We start from the raw sequence: 16,600 nt of genomic DNA, 5'->3' as shown, positions 1-16,600 counted from the left end.
ACATGTCGTCGTTGCAGCAACTGGGTGGTCAACCGCTCTTTCCACTCTGTGGACAGCGTCGACTCGCCGAAATTGAAGTCCTGATCGACTATCCGCTCATGCGCGGCCGCCGCCTTCACCTGAGGCGTGGCTCCCACCGGGCTGACCGGGTATATGCATCCCAACTTCTGGTCGACATCAAACTCCATCGGAAAGGGGGAGAGATTCTGCACATACACGTGGGTTCGAATAGGGATCTTGGTCGTCCATTCCCTTACTTCGGGTAGTACTCTATACCCTCGCTGAACCTCTTCTTCTTCAGGCTCACTCTCCAGCGAGAACAGTTGGTCGTTCTGGTCTCGGTCAGGATAACAACACCAGACGGCCATCTTTTGCACTCCCCCTGGTAATATGGTCGTCAGTCCTCGTTGACGATTGTAGAGGTCTCCATGACGCTCCAAGGCATATACCCGATGGCACTCCTCTCGTAAGACGGGGTCTAGGAGCGAATCGGCCAGCGGCAGCTCGTTGGTCTCTTTCAAGTAAGCTCGAATTATAGCTTGCACTATGTCCGCATTGGTTCCCAAGATGATGGGGTATTTACAATGGTCGTGGGGCTCCGGGCATACCATGGCCGCTACTTGCATAGGGTGCTTCTTGCCGGTGTTCAGTTGGAGTATGTCCAGCTGGACCCTTGCAATCCCATCGATGGGGTAGTCTTCATTACTCAATCCCCTAACCTTCATATGTGCGGCTGGCCTCAGAGGGCAGTGTTGAAGGTGCTGGTCGTAGAACTTGCGATATATTATGGTCACTTGTGACCCGGTGTCCAATAGGGCCGAGGCGTATATCCCTTCTATTACCACGGGCACGATGGCCGCGGGGCCCACTTGACTGCACGCTTCACCGGGGGAGGCGTCCTCATTGGGGCCAGCGTCAGCAGGAGAATCCGTGGTTCCCGGAGGGGTGTTCACCTCAGGCCCGACGGTCTGGGCTCGGCATACCATCGATCGGGCGGTGCTTCTTCGGTCGGGAGGTTTTTCTTCCGGTTGGTCCTCCTTCTCCGGACAATAGTACGAGATGTGGCCCTTCTTCCCGCAGTTGTAGCAAGATACCTCAAGGCGGTCCGGACGACTCTTATACGTGGATGAGGACCGCTCAGAACTACGACTTTCCCGAACAGACGACTTGGGGGTCGTTTCCTCCTCTGGTGTGAAAGGTTTCTTACTCTTTGGGGCCGAGGGGGCCACAGGGTCATTCTTGGGGGTAGTTTTGGATTTCTTTGATTCATGGAAATGGCGCTGCACTTATGTAATCCATTAGTTCCCCGTATTTAGGGGATACTGCCGCGATCGGGGCGGCTCGCATCATTATAGCTATGTTGTGGTCAGGCAACGACCCCTTGAGTAGCTGTCTGAACCGGTATCGGTCTGCTTCGGCCGCGGAAATGATATGCTTGTCCAGGAGGGTGCCCAGGGACAGCTGTAGGTCACAAACGAAGGCAGATAAATCTTGTCCTTCACGTTGTCGGAGGGCTTTGAATTGAGCCAGTAGCTCATCTTCGTCGTCTTTCCTGGCAAAGGATTTAATTAGCATTTCCACTAGTTCCTGGGCAGTAACTTCTCCTTCCACGCTCCGGTGCGCTCGCACTAACCGAGCGGCGGGGCCTCGGAGGCACTCGACCAGTCTTTGTCTCTTGCTGGCTTCAGAACACGACCACTCCTCCATGATTTGAAGCGTATGGTCCCTCCATGCCTCGATCCCCTCTTCTCCCGTGGGCGTCGGCAGAATCCCAGAGAAGGCCTTGAGTTTCCGGTAGTTCTGTGCTTGCGTCGAAATGGTTACAGCTTCTGCTAGTTGGGAGACTATCGTGTTCACGTCAAGATTCCCACTAAGGGCCTGACTACGGCTCCCCGTTCCTATGCTAGGCATGGTTGTGATCCCGCCAGACCGTTGATCAGGGTTGGGTGGGATGAGCGGGCTCCGTGCCCAGCTGGCGGTACCTCCTAATCCGCTTGGGGTGAAAGAAACCCTAGGGGGGTCCACTCGGTAAGGCGTACTGGTCACTCGTTGGCTCGGGTGTAATCCAGTACTAGTGGACGCTTCTTCAGGAGATGGAGAGTCAGCGTAGATCATGCGGCAGTCCTCTGCGGAGGGCTCGGGTAGGTTTAATACCTGGGGGGCCGTTTCTAAGCATATGTCACTCATGGTGTACAGGAGACAGGTGATCCCCCGGCCAGCAATATCCAGTTTATAGTCTATCACCCGGGCGGTGGCCAACCCCGGGCAACATCTTACTTGCGTGCGCACTGTAGATAAGTCTGTATCCATTGCTACCCCGGTCACTGCAACCGCGCGTCTTGGGGATACTTGGTGCGCTAAGGCCCAGGCATGGACATCCTGCGGTGACGGCGCGGACATGATAAAAATATGAATCGGGCAATTTAGAAAAAAAATTTGAACAGGGCACCCCAGGACTTGATCTCAGCAGCGCCTCCAAATGTAACGGGTATTCCCCCACCCACTCGCAGATAATACTGTGGAAGTGTAGGAACATGCAAGTTACTCAGGTGTGGTGCATTACCTGTTGGCTCACAGGAGGGCTGAGCTTCCGCCACGGGGAACCTGGGGTACATACATCTCATAAATCTCTAGGTGCAACGCCTCCACCTGGGAGGGATCCCAACGGAGTGGGAGGAGGCCCTCACAGGAAACAACCACACAAAGCGAACTAAGGTAAAACAGGACTGGCTTTACTGCATAACCAACTACATCTACATACATCAACACAACAATCATGCGCCACTGCGGACGCTAACCACTCTGGGCGTCACGGCGGACGCTACCACCTGGGCGTCACGGCAGACGCTACCACCTCTGGCGTCACGGCGGACGCTACCACCTCTGGCGTCACGGCGGACGCTAACCACACTAGGCGTCACGGCGGACGCTACCACCTCTGGCGTCACGGCGGACGCTAACCTCCCATAGAGTGATCCCACCCTGTGTCCAGTAACCCCCACCCAAATGTCTTGCACCCCCAAAGTCAAATACCACTGTGCATGTGTATGTGTGACTGCGCAGCCACTATGTCTGGTGATAGGCCTGGTTGGTGCACGTGAGTTGCAGGTTACCTGCCCGGGCTCCAGCCACGGGTACCGCGATATCACCGGAGATCCGCCCGATCCGACGTTGTCCTCCACACCGCGTTGGGTGAATTCCAGCGCGGATAATATCACCTTAGTCCCAGGGTCTTTGATGGTGTTCTGAGCCCAGAACCCACCTTGCAGGGCCGCACGGCTTTAGCACTGTGTCCCTGACTAAGCTACCAATAAATGGGTCAGTATCCCTATCTAGGGCCTGTCCCTATCTCCACAAGCTATTAAGTGGCTCAGGACCTAACTGGGGGCCTGGGGGCTGCTGGCCTAATGCAGAGGGTCACTGACCCCTGCATCTACCTCTTACCCCTAGCTGGTCCGGATCCTGACTGACTCCCGCTCCCCAAAACCCCGCGAAATGTATCTCCTTGGGAGCAGGGGAATCTGGCCTTCTGATTGGCTCCCTGGCGTCAGGTGTCTCTGCCCCTATGCACCCTGGGGGCTGGCCGTCTATTCTCGCGCATGCGCGAGCTATCTGGGGCCTCCCGCGCTAGCTGGCCTTCTGCGCATGCGCGAGCTAACTGTCATGGCGGCGCCCTGCTCCGCTAGCCGCCGGGCCGGTGGCAACGCGATCGCGGCCTTAGCGACGGCCCGATCGCGTCCCCGGCAACCGGCCTGCTCGCCGCTCGCGTCCCCGGCAACCGCCCGATCCGCTTCCCTAGCAACTGGCCGCAATACAACCACACGCGCAACGGGGAAGGAGGGGGAGAGTGCGCGAGGGGGACCTGGCTACATGTGTTTGGGAGAATGTTCTGGGAGTCAGGAGTGGAGGAACCTCACTATAGATGTGTATATACGTTTATTTGTATAGGTAAGAGTCACACTTGACCTGTCCTTGGTAATAGTGTTATAGTCAGGGAAAGAACCCCACTTAGCTAGCGCTCCAGAAAGATGACTGCTAGCAGCACATATGCATGAGGAAGGCCGGTGTTCTGTAGAAGTTCAGTGGGTAGGGGACCGAGGCCACAGCAGGATTGTCCCACGCAGATAACTAAGACCCAGTATGCTTGAAAGTGGCAGTCTGAGCAAGGAGCTGTGATACGGATCCCTCAAAGGAGGGATGTGAGTCGGCGCTCACAAGGGGCCTGACTGCAATGGGTCACCACGTGCATTACCACGTATATGGTCAGGTCCAGTGGGCTGGTGAGATACAAACTACTGTAGTACCGCCCTAGGTATACAAGGATAGTGACTAGGGAAGATGTCATTCAGCACCAACAATGCAGGTGTACATAACATACAAGTGTGAGATGTGAAGAGATCGGACACCTATGTTCGAATACAAATGGCTATTTGTACTATAAAAGTTCCTGTCGCCCATCATTTTCCATCATGAAAGGGATGAGACGTTGCAAAGCCATGCAACATGTAATGTAAACTCCTTAACGAGCAAACCATGCAATATTCTACGTGTGTTTTTTTTAATGAATTAATCAGTCCTGTAGTATTAGATAATACGTATTACTTTTATTTAACTCCATGTCATTTTTAATAAAATTGAATATACAGTTGTGATAATTCTTTGATTTCTGTAGGTTTTAAACGCTTTCCCAGCAGTGCAAGATCTTTGCAACATTTGCTGTTTGTGATGAGTTGTTACCAATATTCCCTGCAGTTTGAGCTGCAAACTGCAAGAATAGATAATGTTACCTTAGTCAGGTAAGAATACATTGTAGCTGCTGAGTTACACTGACTGAAGGATTGATTGAAACTGAAAGGCAGCCATTTAGTGAAACCTGGGAAGCAGGATTTTGCTGATCGATCACGAGAGAACGAATCGATCGGCAGCTTAGGTAATTAGTTTTCAATAAACACAATACTTCTTTTATGCTGTGCACTGTCAATGTGTATTCTTCACATCTGTGCTTTGATTTTGCTCTTTGCCCTAAGCCGAATCTTTTGGAGCCAAATCCAATTCGTGAGAATTGCAGACAAAAGCCGGGCGCTATTAATAATTCACCGCATTTTAATCCGGCGCCTTGGTTCCCCCAGATCATTTTACATTTCATTATCCTCGCGTTAGACGGCTACCTTGTGGGTGCCTCTGCTTGGGGCCTGGACGATCTTGGCATTATTTCTGGGGTGATCAGGAATCGCTGTTTCTAGCACCCGTAGGATTCACCCTTGAATACCCCCTCTGCCCACACGCCGCTGACCTCTTGTCTTTCAGACGTTGCTTTGACATCTCCCTTTTCTGCCCAATCACCCACTTCAGCATCCTGCCTCACAACATTTTGCAATTTCACAAAAATTGCAGAGGGAAAATAATTCGGGGGCTTCTTAAATAAGGCTGCCACTGTAACCCCCTCTTGCCCGACTCTAAAGGCGTTTACATCAAATTGACTATACATGGCAATGCCCAGTCTCTCATACAGTACCTGTTCAGGCCATTACTATAGGTGTTAACTATATAGGGCATGTTCCTTAACAGGACACTCTTCATATAGATATCTATACACTTAAACATATTTACAGGACTCGCAGTGAGAACCTCTGACAGAACTCCGAGGAATCTGCTTCTGGAACATTTGGTGGAGCTATATATACCCTTCTGTCTCCCTATGGTGACCTCACTGGTCACAAGACCTTCAAGAGTCGCTAGAAACCAGAGTGATCCCACCCGGTTAACCCATTAAAGTCGTTAATATTACTTCATAGTATTCAGACGGGATACATGCCTAAACTAAATCTGTCCACATCCCTTTCATTTGGGAACCCCTACTTTTATTTCTCGTTTCACTGTCCACACTGCTACCGTCGTTTTGTTTTCAGGCTAGTTCAATTGAGTGTCAGGCGTCTCCTGGAGGGTGTTTTACGGAATAGCACCACTTGGTAGATAGGGGCCCACATCATTAGTCTTACTTGGTTGCAGATATTGGATCTGCAATGCCTTGGAATTCCTTGCAGGCGCCTGCGGCCTGATAGATACCATTGTCCATGCTGTTTGAAGCTGGGCCCGTTACACCAGGCCACGGTACAGAAAGGTCTGCAACATGAAAGCTGTTGAAAAATTAATCAGCCGTCTCAGTATCTGTGTGTACTGAGGGCTCCCCGTAGGAAGATAAAGCTGAAGATGTATAAATACAGGTAGGCAGCTGGGCATTGTGCTTGGGAAGAGCTGCGCTAAATGATTCAAGGTTATTAGTTAGGATGTTTGCCTCTGTGCTGTAGTGGACTTCATTGCATGGTAAAGGGAAGTGGCTTCATACTATACCGGTTTTGGTTTTAGTAGTAACCTTTCGAGTTCCCTAAGCCTGTACATAGCATGGCATGCTCCCTGGCATGCCAGAGGCCCTTGTGATGTACCAGGTACGACACGGGCACATGCTTGTTCTTTTAGATGCACATGGGGCTGGTGGAGCCCTCTCCACATCCGTTTCCGGCACCTGGGGCCTGGTCGCAGAGCGTGATCACTCCAGGAGCGATCACTTAACTCAGGAAGTGCTGGAGATCCAGTGGAATTCTAGAGCCGGACCTGCAGCACTGTAAGGGTTACGCTTGTCTGAATCCGATCACGAGAATTTTGACCATTTTTCCCTGGCAGTTTTCTGAAAGTAATGTCACACTCCGCAGGCCAGTGAATAACCTCTTAACCTGTTTCTACGCTTTTAAGTTGGATGCCCTATTGATATTGCAACTCCCCGTCTCTCTTCTGCAAAAATGTGTATACTATTGGCACTATATAACCAAGTATACACATATACTGTATAAGACGAGGCAGCTTTGTTTCCTCATGTAAAATATTTATATACCTGGGATGCTAAGAAAAGCATCGCTCCCCCAGATAGGGGGTTTGCTTCAAAACAGCCATTTGATATACTTTCTAGTACTATTCTATGCATTTTAAGTGATGATTTTTTCTTAATTTTTTGTTTCTGAATCAGAAATGACCAGCAAGCTAATTAATATAGATGAGACATCATGAACATGTTAATAATAGAAGAACAAAACATTATTAGGGCATCACAGATTTGTACCTGGAGGGTGGAATATGAGCAGACTTCAGTGCTGAGAGAAGGAGGTGGTAATAATGAGACACCGGGGGGGTTATTAACCTTTACACTATGCTGATGGACCCGGGATTCTGGGGGCAGATGGATCCAAACACGAGTAGAGCCCACACTTCCAGCATCCAGGGCCTGGGCCGTCTGGCGTTGCCATAACCCGGCACTGTAAAGCTTCAACTGTGATGGTTCTGATTAGGGAGCTGTGATCGTTCCGATTAGGGAGCTGTGATCGTTCCGATTAGGGAGCTGTGATCGTTCCGATTAGGGAGCTGTGATCGTTCCGATTAGGGAGCTGTGATCGTTCCGATTAGGGAGCTGTGATCGTTCCGATTAGGGAGCTGTGATCGTTCCGATTAGGGAGCTGTGATAGATCTGATTAGGGAGCTGTGATAGATCTGATTAGGGAACTGTGATAGATCTGATTAGGGAACTGTGATAGATCTGATTAGGGAGCTGTGATAGATCTGATTAGGGAGCTGTGATAGATCTGATTAGGGAGCTGTGATCGTTCCGATTAGGGAGCTGTGATCGTTCCGATTAGGGAACTGTGATAGATCTGATTAGGGAACAGTGATAGATCTGATTAGGGAACTGTGATAGATCTGATTAGGGAGCTGTGATAGATCTGATTAGGGAGCTGTGATAGATCTGATTAGGGAGCTGTGATAGATCTGATTAGGGAGCTGTGATCGTTCCGATTAGGGAACTGTGATAGTTTTGATTAGGGAACAGTGATAGTTTTGATTAGGGAACTGTGATAGTTTTGATTAGGGAACAGTGATAGATCTGATTAGGGATCTGTGATCGTTCCGATTAGGGAGCTGTGATCGTTCCGATTAGGGAGCTGTGATCGTTCCGATTAGGGAGCTGTGATCGTTCCGATTAGGGAGCTGTGATCGTTCCGATTAGGGAGCTGTGATCGTTCCGATTAGGGAGCTGTGATCGTTCCGATTAGGAAGCTGTGATCGTTCCGATTAGGGAGCTGTGATCGTTCCGATTAGGGAGCTGTGATCGTTCCGATTAGGGAGCTGTGATCGTTCCGATTAGGGAGCTGTGATCGTTCCGATTAGGGAGCTGTGATCGTTCCGATTAGGGAGCTGTGATCGTTCCGATTAGGGAGCTGTGATCGTTCCGATTAGGGAGCTGTGATCATTCCGATTAGGGAGCTGTGATCGTTCCGATTAGGGAGCTGTGACCGTTCCGATTAGGGAGCTGTGACCGTTCCGATTAGGGAGCTGTGACCGTTCCGATTAGGGAGCTGTGACCGTTCCGATTAGGGAGCTGTGATCGTTCCGATTAGGGAGCTGTGATAGATCGGAACGAGCACAGTTCCCTAATCAGATTAGGGCACTAGCACTATTGACTTCATTGGGAGTTTCTGGTCAGTAGTGCACCAGTTGGCAATATTACAGTTCAATAAATAACCTGCAATGAAACGGCCAGGTCAGGCACAGAGTGGAAGAGGGACGGCAGCTGACTTCACTGCGTTACAAAAGGGACTGAACACATCATGCATTTCTAATAAGGTGACTCAGTGTATCAAAGTTACAGGAACTCTTATCAGGTGGCAGGTAATGACAGCGATCCTTGCAGACCAACACCTTGTTTTGTGCCTCCCAGATGCCATTTCTCCGGCTTCCTAGAAGACTTTTCCGGGGCTGTTTGACTCTGCGATAACTGGATATATGTTCTCAAATCTCTGGGAGCAGCAGGAATGGCGCTCTGATCTTCAGTGCGCGGAGATGTATTATGCATGGGAAATACAGAGAATGAAAGGTTTATTTAATCGCACAGCCATCTGGTAACCTCACCTTGCAACCAGGACCTATAAATATACAGCATCCGGCAGTGACCTTTGGGAAATAGTACACGGTCAACCAGTTTATATGTGCATCTTATTATTTCTTATGTATATATTTATTTTGTTCTATTTATGTACATACACATTACTGCAGTAACACACACGTGACAATAGGAATAAGCACATAAAAGTAGACATTAGAAAAAGGGGTCCCTGCCCCGAAGAGCTTACAATCTAAGTGATGTCTATGTATTTCTTTTCTTCTATCCCTGTGTATTACAAGTCACAGCAGATGCATATATAAAGTGAGGGCTTCTAATAAGTAATATAGCTTATTATATTTAATGAAGCCTCAAGCAAAAAGTTACAAAAACATCCTAGTGCATGAAATTACACTTTTCTTTGCATTGATATGTATGGGGTAAACGAAGCATTCATTTAAATTTGATAAGGAACAAAAAAAGAAGGTGCACAGCAATCTGAAATAAAAGGTTATTAACGCCACTTACTCCTAATCAAAACAGTGAATGGTCAAAGACCATTTCAGCCACACTGCGAACACGGAGTGCTCCTCAGGAGGTATAAATACAATATAGAGAAGAGAACAAAGCCGAGAAAGACAAATGTTCATGATGTGGGTACAAAAGGGTGGTCAAAAGATATCCTACAAAATATTTCATTTTATTAAAATGCCAATAGAAAAAGGGACGCAAGGAATTATTCAAACATAAGTTAAAACGACCAGATACTCAAATTGATTAAAAAATGTCAACCTAATTATGTAGTTACATAGTTATATAGTAGAGGAGGTTGAAAAGACATACGCCCATCAAGTTTAACCTACAGTATGCTAAATTTAGATGCAAGATACTTTAATTAGATTGTAAGCTCTTCGGGACAGGGACTCCTTTTCCTAAATGTTACTTTTATGTCTGAAGCACTTCTTCCCATTATGTGTTATTTGTATTTGTTATTTATATGATTGTCATGTGTATTACTGCTGTGAAGCGCCATGTACATTAATTGCGCTATATACACATACATAATCCTATATTTGTACTTACAGTACTGTATATTGATCCAGAGGAAGGCAAACACAAAACCCCAGTGACATATATAATGATATTGCATAAGGGGAGAAATAAATTCCTTCCTGACTCCAAATATTGGCAATCGGATTAATCCCTGGATCAACATCCTTCCCATGTCTACTTATTTGGTATATCCCTGTATACCTTTCCTTTCTAAAAAGATGTCCAACCTTTTTTTGAACATATCTATTGTATCTGCCATCAGTCTCCATGGGTAAGGAATAACACATTTTAACTGCCCTTACTGTAAAGAACAAAGTGGTGCCCAAAATTGTATTCCATATTTAAGGTGTGGTTGTATTAATGCTTTATTAAAGTGCATAATTATGTTTACTTCCCTTCCATCCATTGCCCGTTTTAATGCAAGATAAGATCTTGTTTGCCTTTGCAGCTACAGCATGACTTTGGGCACTATTGCTAAGCCTGCTGTCTACAAGCACTCCTACATCCTTCTCCAATGATTCTCTTAATTTATCCCCATTTAATTTGTAAGTTGCTTGTTAATTCATGTTTCCCAAATACATAACCTTACATTTGTCTGTATTAAATCTCAACTGCCATTTACCTGCCCAAGTTTCCAGCCAATCCAAGTTCTTCTGGAGAGAAATTACATCCTGCTCTGATTCTACTACCTTATACAATTTAGTGTCATCAGCAAAGATGGAGACTTTGCTCTCTATGCTAACCTCAAGGTCATTAATAAACAAGTTAAAAAGCAGGGGTCCCAGTACCGATCCCTGAGGTACTCCACTCACAACGGTAGCCCAACCTGAAAAAGTTCATTTTATTACAACTCTGTTGTCTATTCTTCAACCAGTTTTCAATCCAGGTGCAAATATTTTTACAGAGTTTATTTTACTTTATTTTGTATACTTGTGTGGAACCGTATCAAAAGCCTTTGCAAAATCTAAGTAGACCACATCAACTGCATTACCCTGGTCTAAATTCATACTTGCCTCCTCAAAAAAACTAATCAGGTTATTTTGGCAAGATCTATCCTTCATAAATCCATGCTGAGTATTACTAATAATTAATTAATTGTTCTCCATGAGGTATTCTTGAATATTATCCCGTACTAAAACTTCACGTAGCATCCCCACTATTGATGTCAGGCTTACAGGTCTGTAATTTCCCGGTTGTAATCTACTGTAGCTCCCTTTTTAAATATAGGCACCACGTCTGCTTTACGCCAATCTTGTGGTACTGAGCCTGTGGAAATGGGGTCCTTGAATATTAAATACAGCTAAACCCCGTTATAACGCGGGTCTCAGGGTCCACCCCGAGACCACGCGTTACTAACGGGGTCGTGGAAAAAAAAATGGCCGCCGCTTTAGCGCATATTCATCCCGCGGGACAGGAGATGGGAGCGGGGATGTCCCTCCGCTCCCCGCTTCCCCCTGTCACCGCGGGACAGGCCGCGGGGCAGGAGATGGGAGCGGGGATGTCCCTCCTGTCCCCGCTTCCCCCTGTCACCGCGGGACAGGCCGCGGAGCAGGAGATGGGAGCGGGGATGTCCCTCCTGTCCCCGCTTCCCCCTGTCACCGCGGGACAGGCCGCGGGGCAGGAGATGGGAGCGGGGATGTCCCTCCTGTCCCCGCTTCCCCCTGTCACCGCGGGACAGGCCGCGGGGCAGGAGATGGGAGCGGGGATGTCCCTCAGGTCGCCGCTTACCTCAGATCCCTCCACGTGCCCGGTGCTCCCGCTGCCTGCATGGAGGTGGTAGCGGGGGGTTTCTTCTCCCCACCGCTGTCCCCGGTGCTCCCGCTGCCTGCGCGGGAGGAGGGGGGGGAGCGGGTGGTGGTGCTGGTCGCGGCCTTTCCTCTGCTCTGACCCCACCCCCCGTCTGTGTAGAGTGAGAGAGTGTGTGTGTGTATGTATAAATGGGAGAGAAAGTGTGTGTGTGTATATGGGTGTGTGTATGTGGGTGTGAGTGTGTGTAAGTTTCTGTGAGTGTGTGTAAGTGTGTGTGAGTGTCTGTGAGTGTGTAAGTGTGTGTAAGTGTGTGTGAGTGTGTGTGAGTGTGCGTGAGTGTGCGTAAGTGTCTGAGTGTGTGTGTAAGTACGTGTAAGAGCCGGAGCGGGAGGTGAGCGGGAGGTGGGAGGTTTGACAGGGAGGGGGGGCGTGGCTTGAGCGGAGGGACCCGCTACTCTCCCCCCCCCCCTCCCTCCACGGACTGCAGGAGGGAGCTGCTACTCTCCCCCCCCCCTCCCTCCACGGGCTGCAGGAGGGACCCGCTACTCTCCCCCCCCTCCCCGGACTGCAGGAGGGAGCTGCTACTCTCCCCCCCCCTCCCCGGACTGCAGGAGGGAGCTGCTACTCTCCCCCCACTCCCTCCACTGGCTGCAGGAGGGACCCGCTACTCTCCCCCCCCCCCCCCTCCCTCCACGGACTCGGGCTGGAGCACTCATACATACACACACACACACACACACAGGCACTCACGCACTCATACACACACACGCGCGCGCACACACATGCAGGCACTTACGCACTCACACACACAGACCGCTAACCCCCCCCCCCCGCCGCAGTACAGGGCCCGCCGTAGCCGCAGCGCAGGGCCCCACCCCCCCACAGCACAATGACTTCCCACCCCCTTAACTTTGTCAAACAAAAGTCACAAGACGTTGTACAGGCAAAATACATCTGTTAAAGTGCAGTTGTCTGTTTATTTCTATATAATAATTGTGTGCAGTGTGCAGTGTGTGTGCAGTGTGTGTGCAGTGTGTCAGTGTGTGCAGTGTGAGCAATGAGCAGTGTGTGTGCAGTGTGTCAGTGTGTGCAGTGTGAGCAATGAGCAGTGTGTGTGCAGTGTGCAGTGTGTGTGCAGTGTGTCAGTGTGTGCAGTGTGAGCAATGAGCAGTGTGTGTGCATTGTGCAGTGTGCAGTGTGTGTGCTGTGTGTCAGTGTGTGCAGTGTGAGCAATGAGGAGTGTGTGTGCAGTGTACAGTGTGTGTGCAGTGTGTCAGTGTGTGCAGTGTGAGCAATGAGCAGTGTGTGTGCAGTGTGTCAGTGTGTGCAGTGTGAGCAATGAGCAGTGTGTGTGCAGTGTGGCAGTGTGAGCAATGAGCAGTGTGTGTGCAGTGAGTGTGTGCAGTGTGTGCAGTGTGTGCAGTGTGCAGTGTGCAAAAAAAAAAAAAATTAAATTTAAAAAAATTTTTTTTAAACGGGAGCCACGGGAAAACCGCGTTATAACCGAATCGCGGTATAACTGAGCGCGTTATAACGGGGTTTAGGTGTATAATGGTTTGGCTATTACTGAGCTTAACTCCTTGAAATCTCTTGGATGTACTGTATGCCATCGGGGCCAGATGCCTTATTTACTTTCATTTTATCAAGCCGCTTATGAACTTCTTCCTCAGTTAACCAATTGGTCATTAATACAGAGGTTGTGGCTTCCTCCTGCGGCACTACTATTGCAATTAATTCTTCCCTGGTAAACACAGAGGCAAAGAATTTGTTTAATACCTCAGCTTTTTCCTTATCTCCAATAATAATCTGTCTGCCCATCTCACACTGAAAGAGTCCTATATTTTCTTTTCTCATTTTTTGAAATTATGGCACTTAAATAAGTTTTTAAGATTGATCCTACTTTCTATTGCAATCCTTTTTCATTATCCATTTTTGCTAATTTGATTGCCCTTTTGCAAGTTTTGTTACATTCCTTATAATTCTGATATGATGCCTCTGTTCCTTCTAATTTTAAGAATCTAAACGCCTTCCTCTTCTTGTCCATTTCCTCCCCTATCTGTTTATTTAGCCACATTGGTTTTGACTTAATTCTTTTATACTTATTACCCAAGGGTATACACTGATAAGTGTGCTTTTCTAACATTGTATTAAAGACTGCTCATTTATCTTCTACATTTTTCCCTGCAAAAACATCATCCCAATGTATTACTTGTAGATTAGACCTCAGTTTATTAAAATCTGCCTTTCTAAAGTTTAAAGTCAAGTAATATGGTTTTTGATAATTTATTTCATGCTATGATCACTGTTACCCAAATGTTCCCGGACATGAATATTTCTTATTACTACTACATTGTTTGATATGACCAAATCCAGTATTACCCCTCTCCTGGTTGGTTCATCAATAATTTGAGTCATGTACAGCAGCGGTGCGCAAACTGGGGGGCGCAAGATAATTTCGGGGGGGGGCGCAGGCAGCGTGTGGGGAAACCTGGGGGCGGGCAGAGCTGTGCACGGGCGGCCAGAAGCTCCGTGCAGATTCTGCTTCCCTGCTGTGTCTGTGTCAGAGGGGGCGGGGCCTTGCAGAGGGGGCGGGGCCTTGCAGAGGGGGCGGGGCCTTGCAGAGGGGGCGGGGCCTTGCAGAGGGGGCGGGGCCTTGCTGCTGGGCCTTCCCTGCACACAGACAAGCCCTCCTCCCCTGTCTGTTACCCGCCCGTTTTCGGCAGCACATGGGGGGACCTGAGCAGGCTTAGTTACTCCCTCCCCCCACCCACCAGGTGTGTGTGTGTGTGTGTGTGTGTGTGGGGTTGAGTGTGTGTGTATGTGTGTGTGTGGGGTTGAGTGTGTGTGTGTGTGGGGTTGAGTGTGTGTGTGGGGTTGAGTGTCTGTGTGTGTGTGTGGGGGGGGGGAGGGGGGTTGAGTGTGTGTGTGGGGGGGGTTGAGTGTGTGTGTGTGGTTGTGTGTGTGGGGTTGTGTGTGTGTGTGTGTGTGGGGGGGGGGGGGTTGAGTGTGTGTGTGTGTGTGTGTGGGGGGGGTTGTGTGTGTGTGGGTGTGTGGGTGTGTGGGTGTGTGGGTGTGTGGGTGTGAGGTTGTGTGTGTGTGTGGTTGAGTGTGTGTGTGGGGTTGAGTATGCGTGTGTGTGGGGGGTTGAGTATGCGTGTGTGTGTGTGGGGTTGAGTGTGTGTGTGTGTGTGTGGGGTTGAGTGTGTGTGTGGGGTTGAGTATGTTTGTTGTCTGCGGTGCACAAAGTGGGGGGCGTCCCGGGTGCAAGATTTAGGATGGCGCGTGCGGCAAAACTTGGAAAAAGATGTGCGCGTGCGACCAAGAAGATGTGCGCGCGCGGGCAGCCAAAGATGTGAACGGCGGCCAAACAGAATAGTGCAGGTGGCGGCCACGTGATTCGGAGGTACGGTGAGGAGCACGCCCCAGCGCTGTGATGTCAAACGCCACTCCTTCCGGTGTCTGCCCTACAATAGCGCTGTGTTCCTGCTCTCCTCCGCCGGCAACCTGCTTCGCTGCGATCCTCTGCGAGTGAAAGGGTCGGCTGCCCCTATATCAATCACACTATGGATGTACAGAAATAATTAAAAAAAAAGTGAAAACACTCCCTGCTCGTGCTTGCAAAATTATGCAGGACACCCTGTGCTCATGCTTGGAGAGTTGGTGATGTCACCGCTTTCAGCGCCAGCGTGGACGCAGCCTAATTTTGCAAGAGCGAGCTGTTGAAGTATGTAAGTATTTAGGCTGCGCTTATAGTGCCGGAGACGTGACTTCGCCTGAAAACAAATGCATTGTAGCACGATTTTTTTAAGCCGGCAATATTTGATTTTTCAGGGGCTGTCGCCTCATGTGACAGCCCCTGAATATAGCTTTCGCTAGCGGTGACGTCGCGGGCACTATACGCGCGGCCTTAGACATATTTGTATTTACATTGTATACCGTTTAATAAAGGTTTTTTTTTCATGTGATTTTGATTACATCAGGCAGGGGGGGCCCGAGAAATTTCATGGATAAAAAGGGGGGCTCGGCATAAAAAGTTTGCTCACGCCTGATGTACAGTAATTGTCTCTAAGCACCCCCGAAAACCTGTTTCCTTTCACTGTAATGCCAATCTGATTGCCCCAGTCTGCCTGGATAATTAAAATCGCCCATTATGCAAACGTGACCCAGTTTTGATGCCTTCTTCATTTGCAAAAGTATTTTGGCTTCCTAGTATGTCATTCAAATCCAGATGTATATGGAATCAAATACGTCTCCTGCGTAATATCAGGGTATTAAATCAGCAGTCAAGTGCTCCAGGTATAATGTGAGAGCAGTGCCGAGTGGAATGAACACGGCACCTACTAGTACCGAGATCTCATCAATCTCAGAAACACATATACCATGATATGGGGGCTGAGTGTGATAACCTGATAAGGCTGCGGCCCCGCTGCCTGCGCTGCGATCGTGCCTGCGAGGCTGGCGGCGTGTGCAGCCGAGTCCCCCGGTCTGCAGTGAGCTACAGGGGGAAAGAAAGGGGGGGGGAGTGACGGGGGGCACGGCCGTGACATCCCCCCGGCAGGTTCGCCCTCATTGGCTGGACCACGGGGGGCGTGGCCTAGCACTCCGGAGTTTCTGTTGGCGCAGCGCAGCGGTCGTTCCTCGCAGCGGGCCAGGCTCCATTGTGGGGCGGCTCTTGTCCCTGCAGCGTCTGCCACAGCGGGCGCTGCAGTAGCCAGCGGTGACCTGGCCTTTCACAGGTGAAGGGGAAAAAACATAAGGTATGCGAGAAACTGAGATAAGGATAATATAGCTGTCAGGTAAATCAGATGGGTAGTCAAATCAGCTGTCTCTGAGTAGGTTTACTGGCCATGCACTTCTTCCACCCCTGATGAA

The 16,600-nt window shown here is 49.3% G+C and overlaps 2 protein-coding genes across 2 annotated transcripts in view; one reads left to right on the top strand and one right to left on the bottom strand.

Moving 5' to 3' along the window:
- The window catches only part of LOC142498758 (voltage-gated delayed rectifier potassium channel KCNH8-like), a 375,271-nt gene that overhangs the window by 133,795 nt on the left and 224,876 nt on the right, over positions 1-16,600 (top strand). The gene's annotated exons all lie outside the window — the stretch shown is intronic.
- On the bottom strand, positions 1,267-3,795 carry LOC142500024 (uncharacterized). Its single transcript, XM_075610082.1, has 2 exons — positions 3,114-3,795; positions 1,267-2,710 (listed from the first exon to the last, which is right to left on the bottom strand). The coding sequence occupies exon 2, from the start codon at positions 2,398-2,400 to the stop codon at positions 1,267-1,269; it is 1,134 nt and encodes a 377-aa protein (XP_075466197.1). The 5' UTR covers positions 2,401-2,710; positions 3,114-3,795.

This window comes from Ascaphus truei, chromosome 7 (genome assembly GCF_040206685.1).
Source record: "Ascaphus truei isolate aAscTru1 chromosome 7, aAscTru1.hap1, whole genome shotgun sequence".
Classification (NCBI taxonomy): Eukaryota; Metazoa; Chordata; class Amphibia; order Anura; family Ascaphidae; genus Ascaphus; species Ascaphus truei.
Note: the sequence above shows the minus strand (reverse complement) of the source record. Positions and strands in the feature narration are given on the sequence as shown.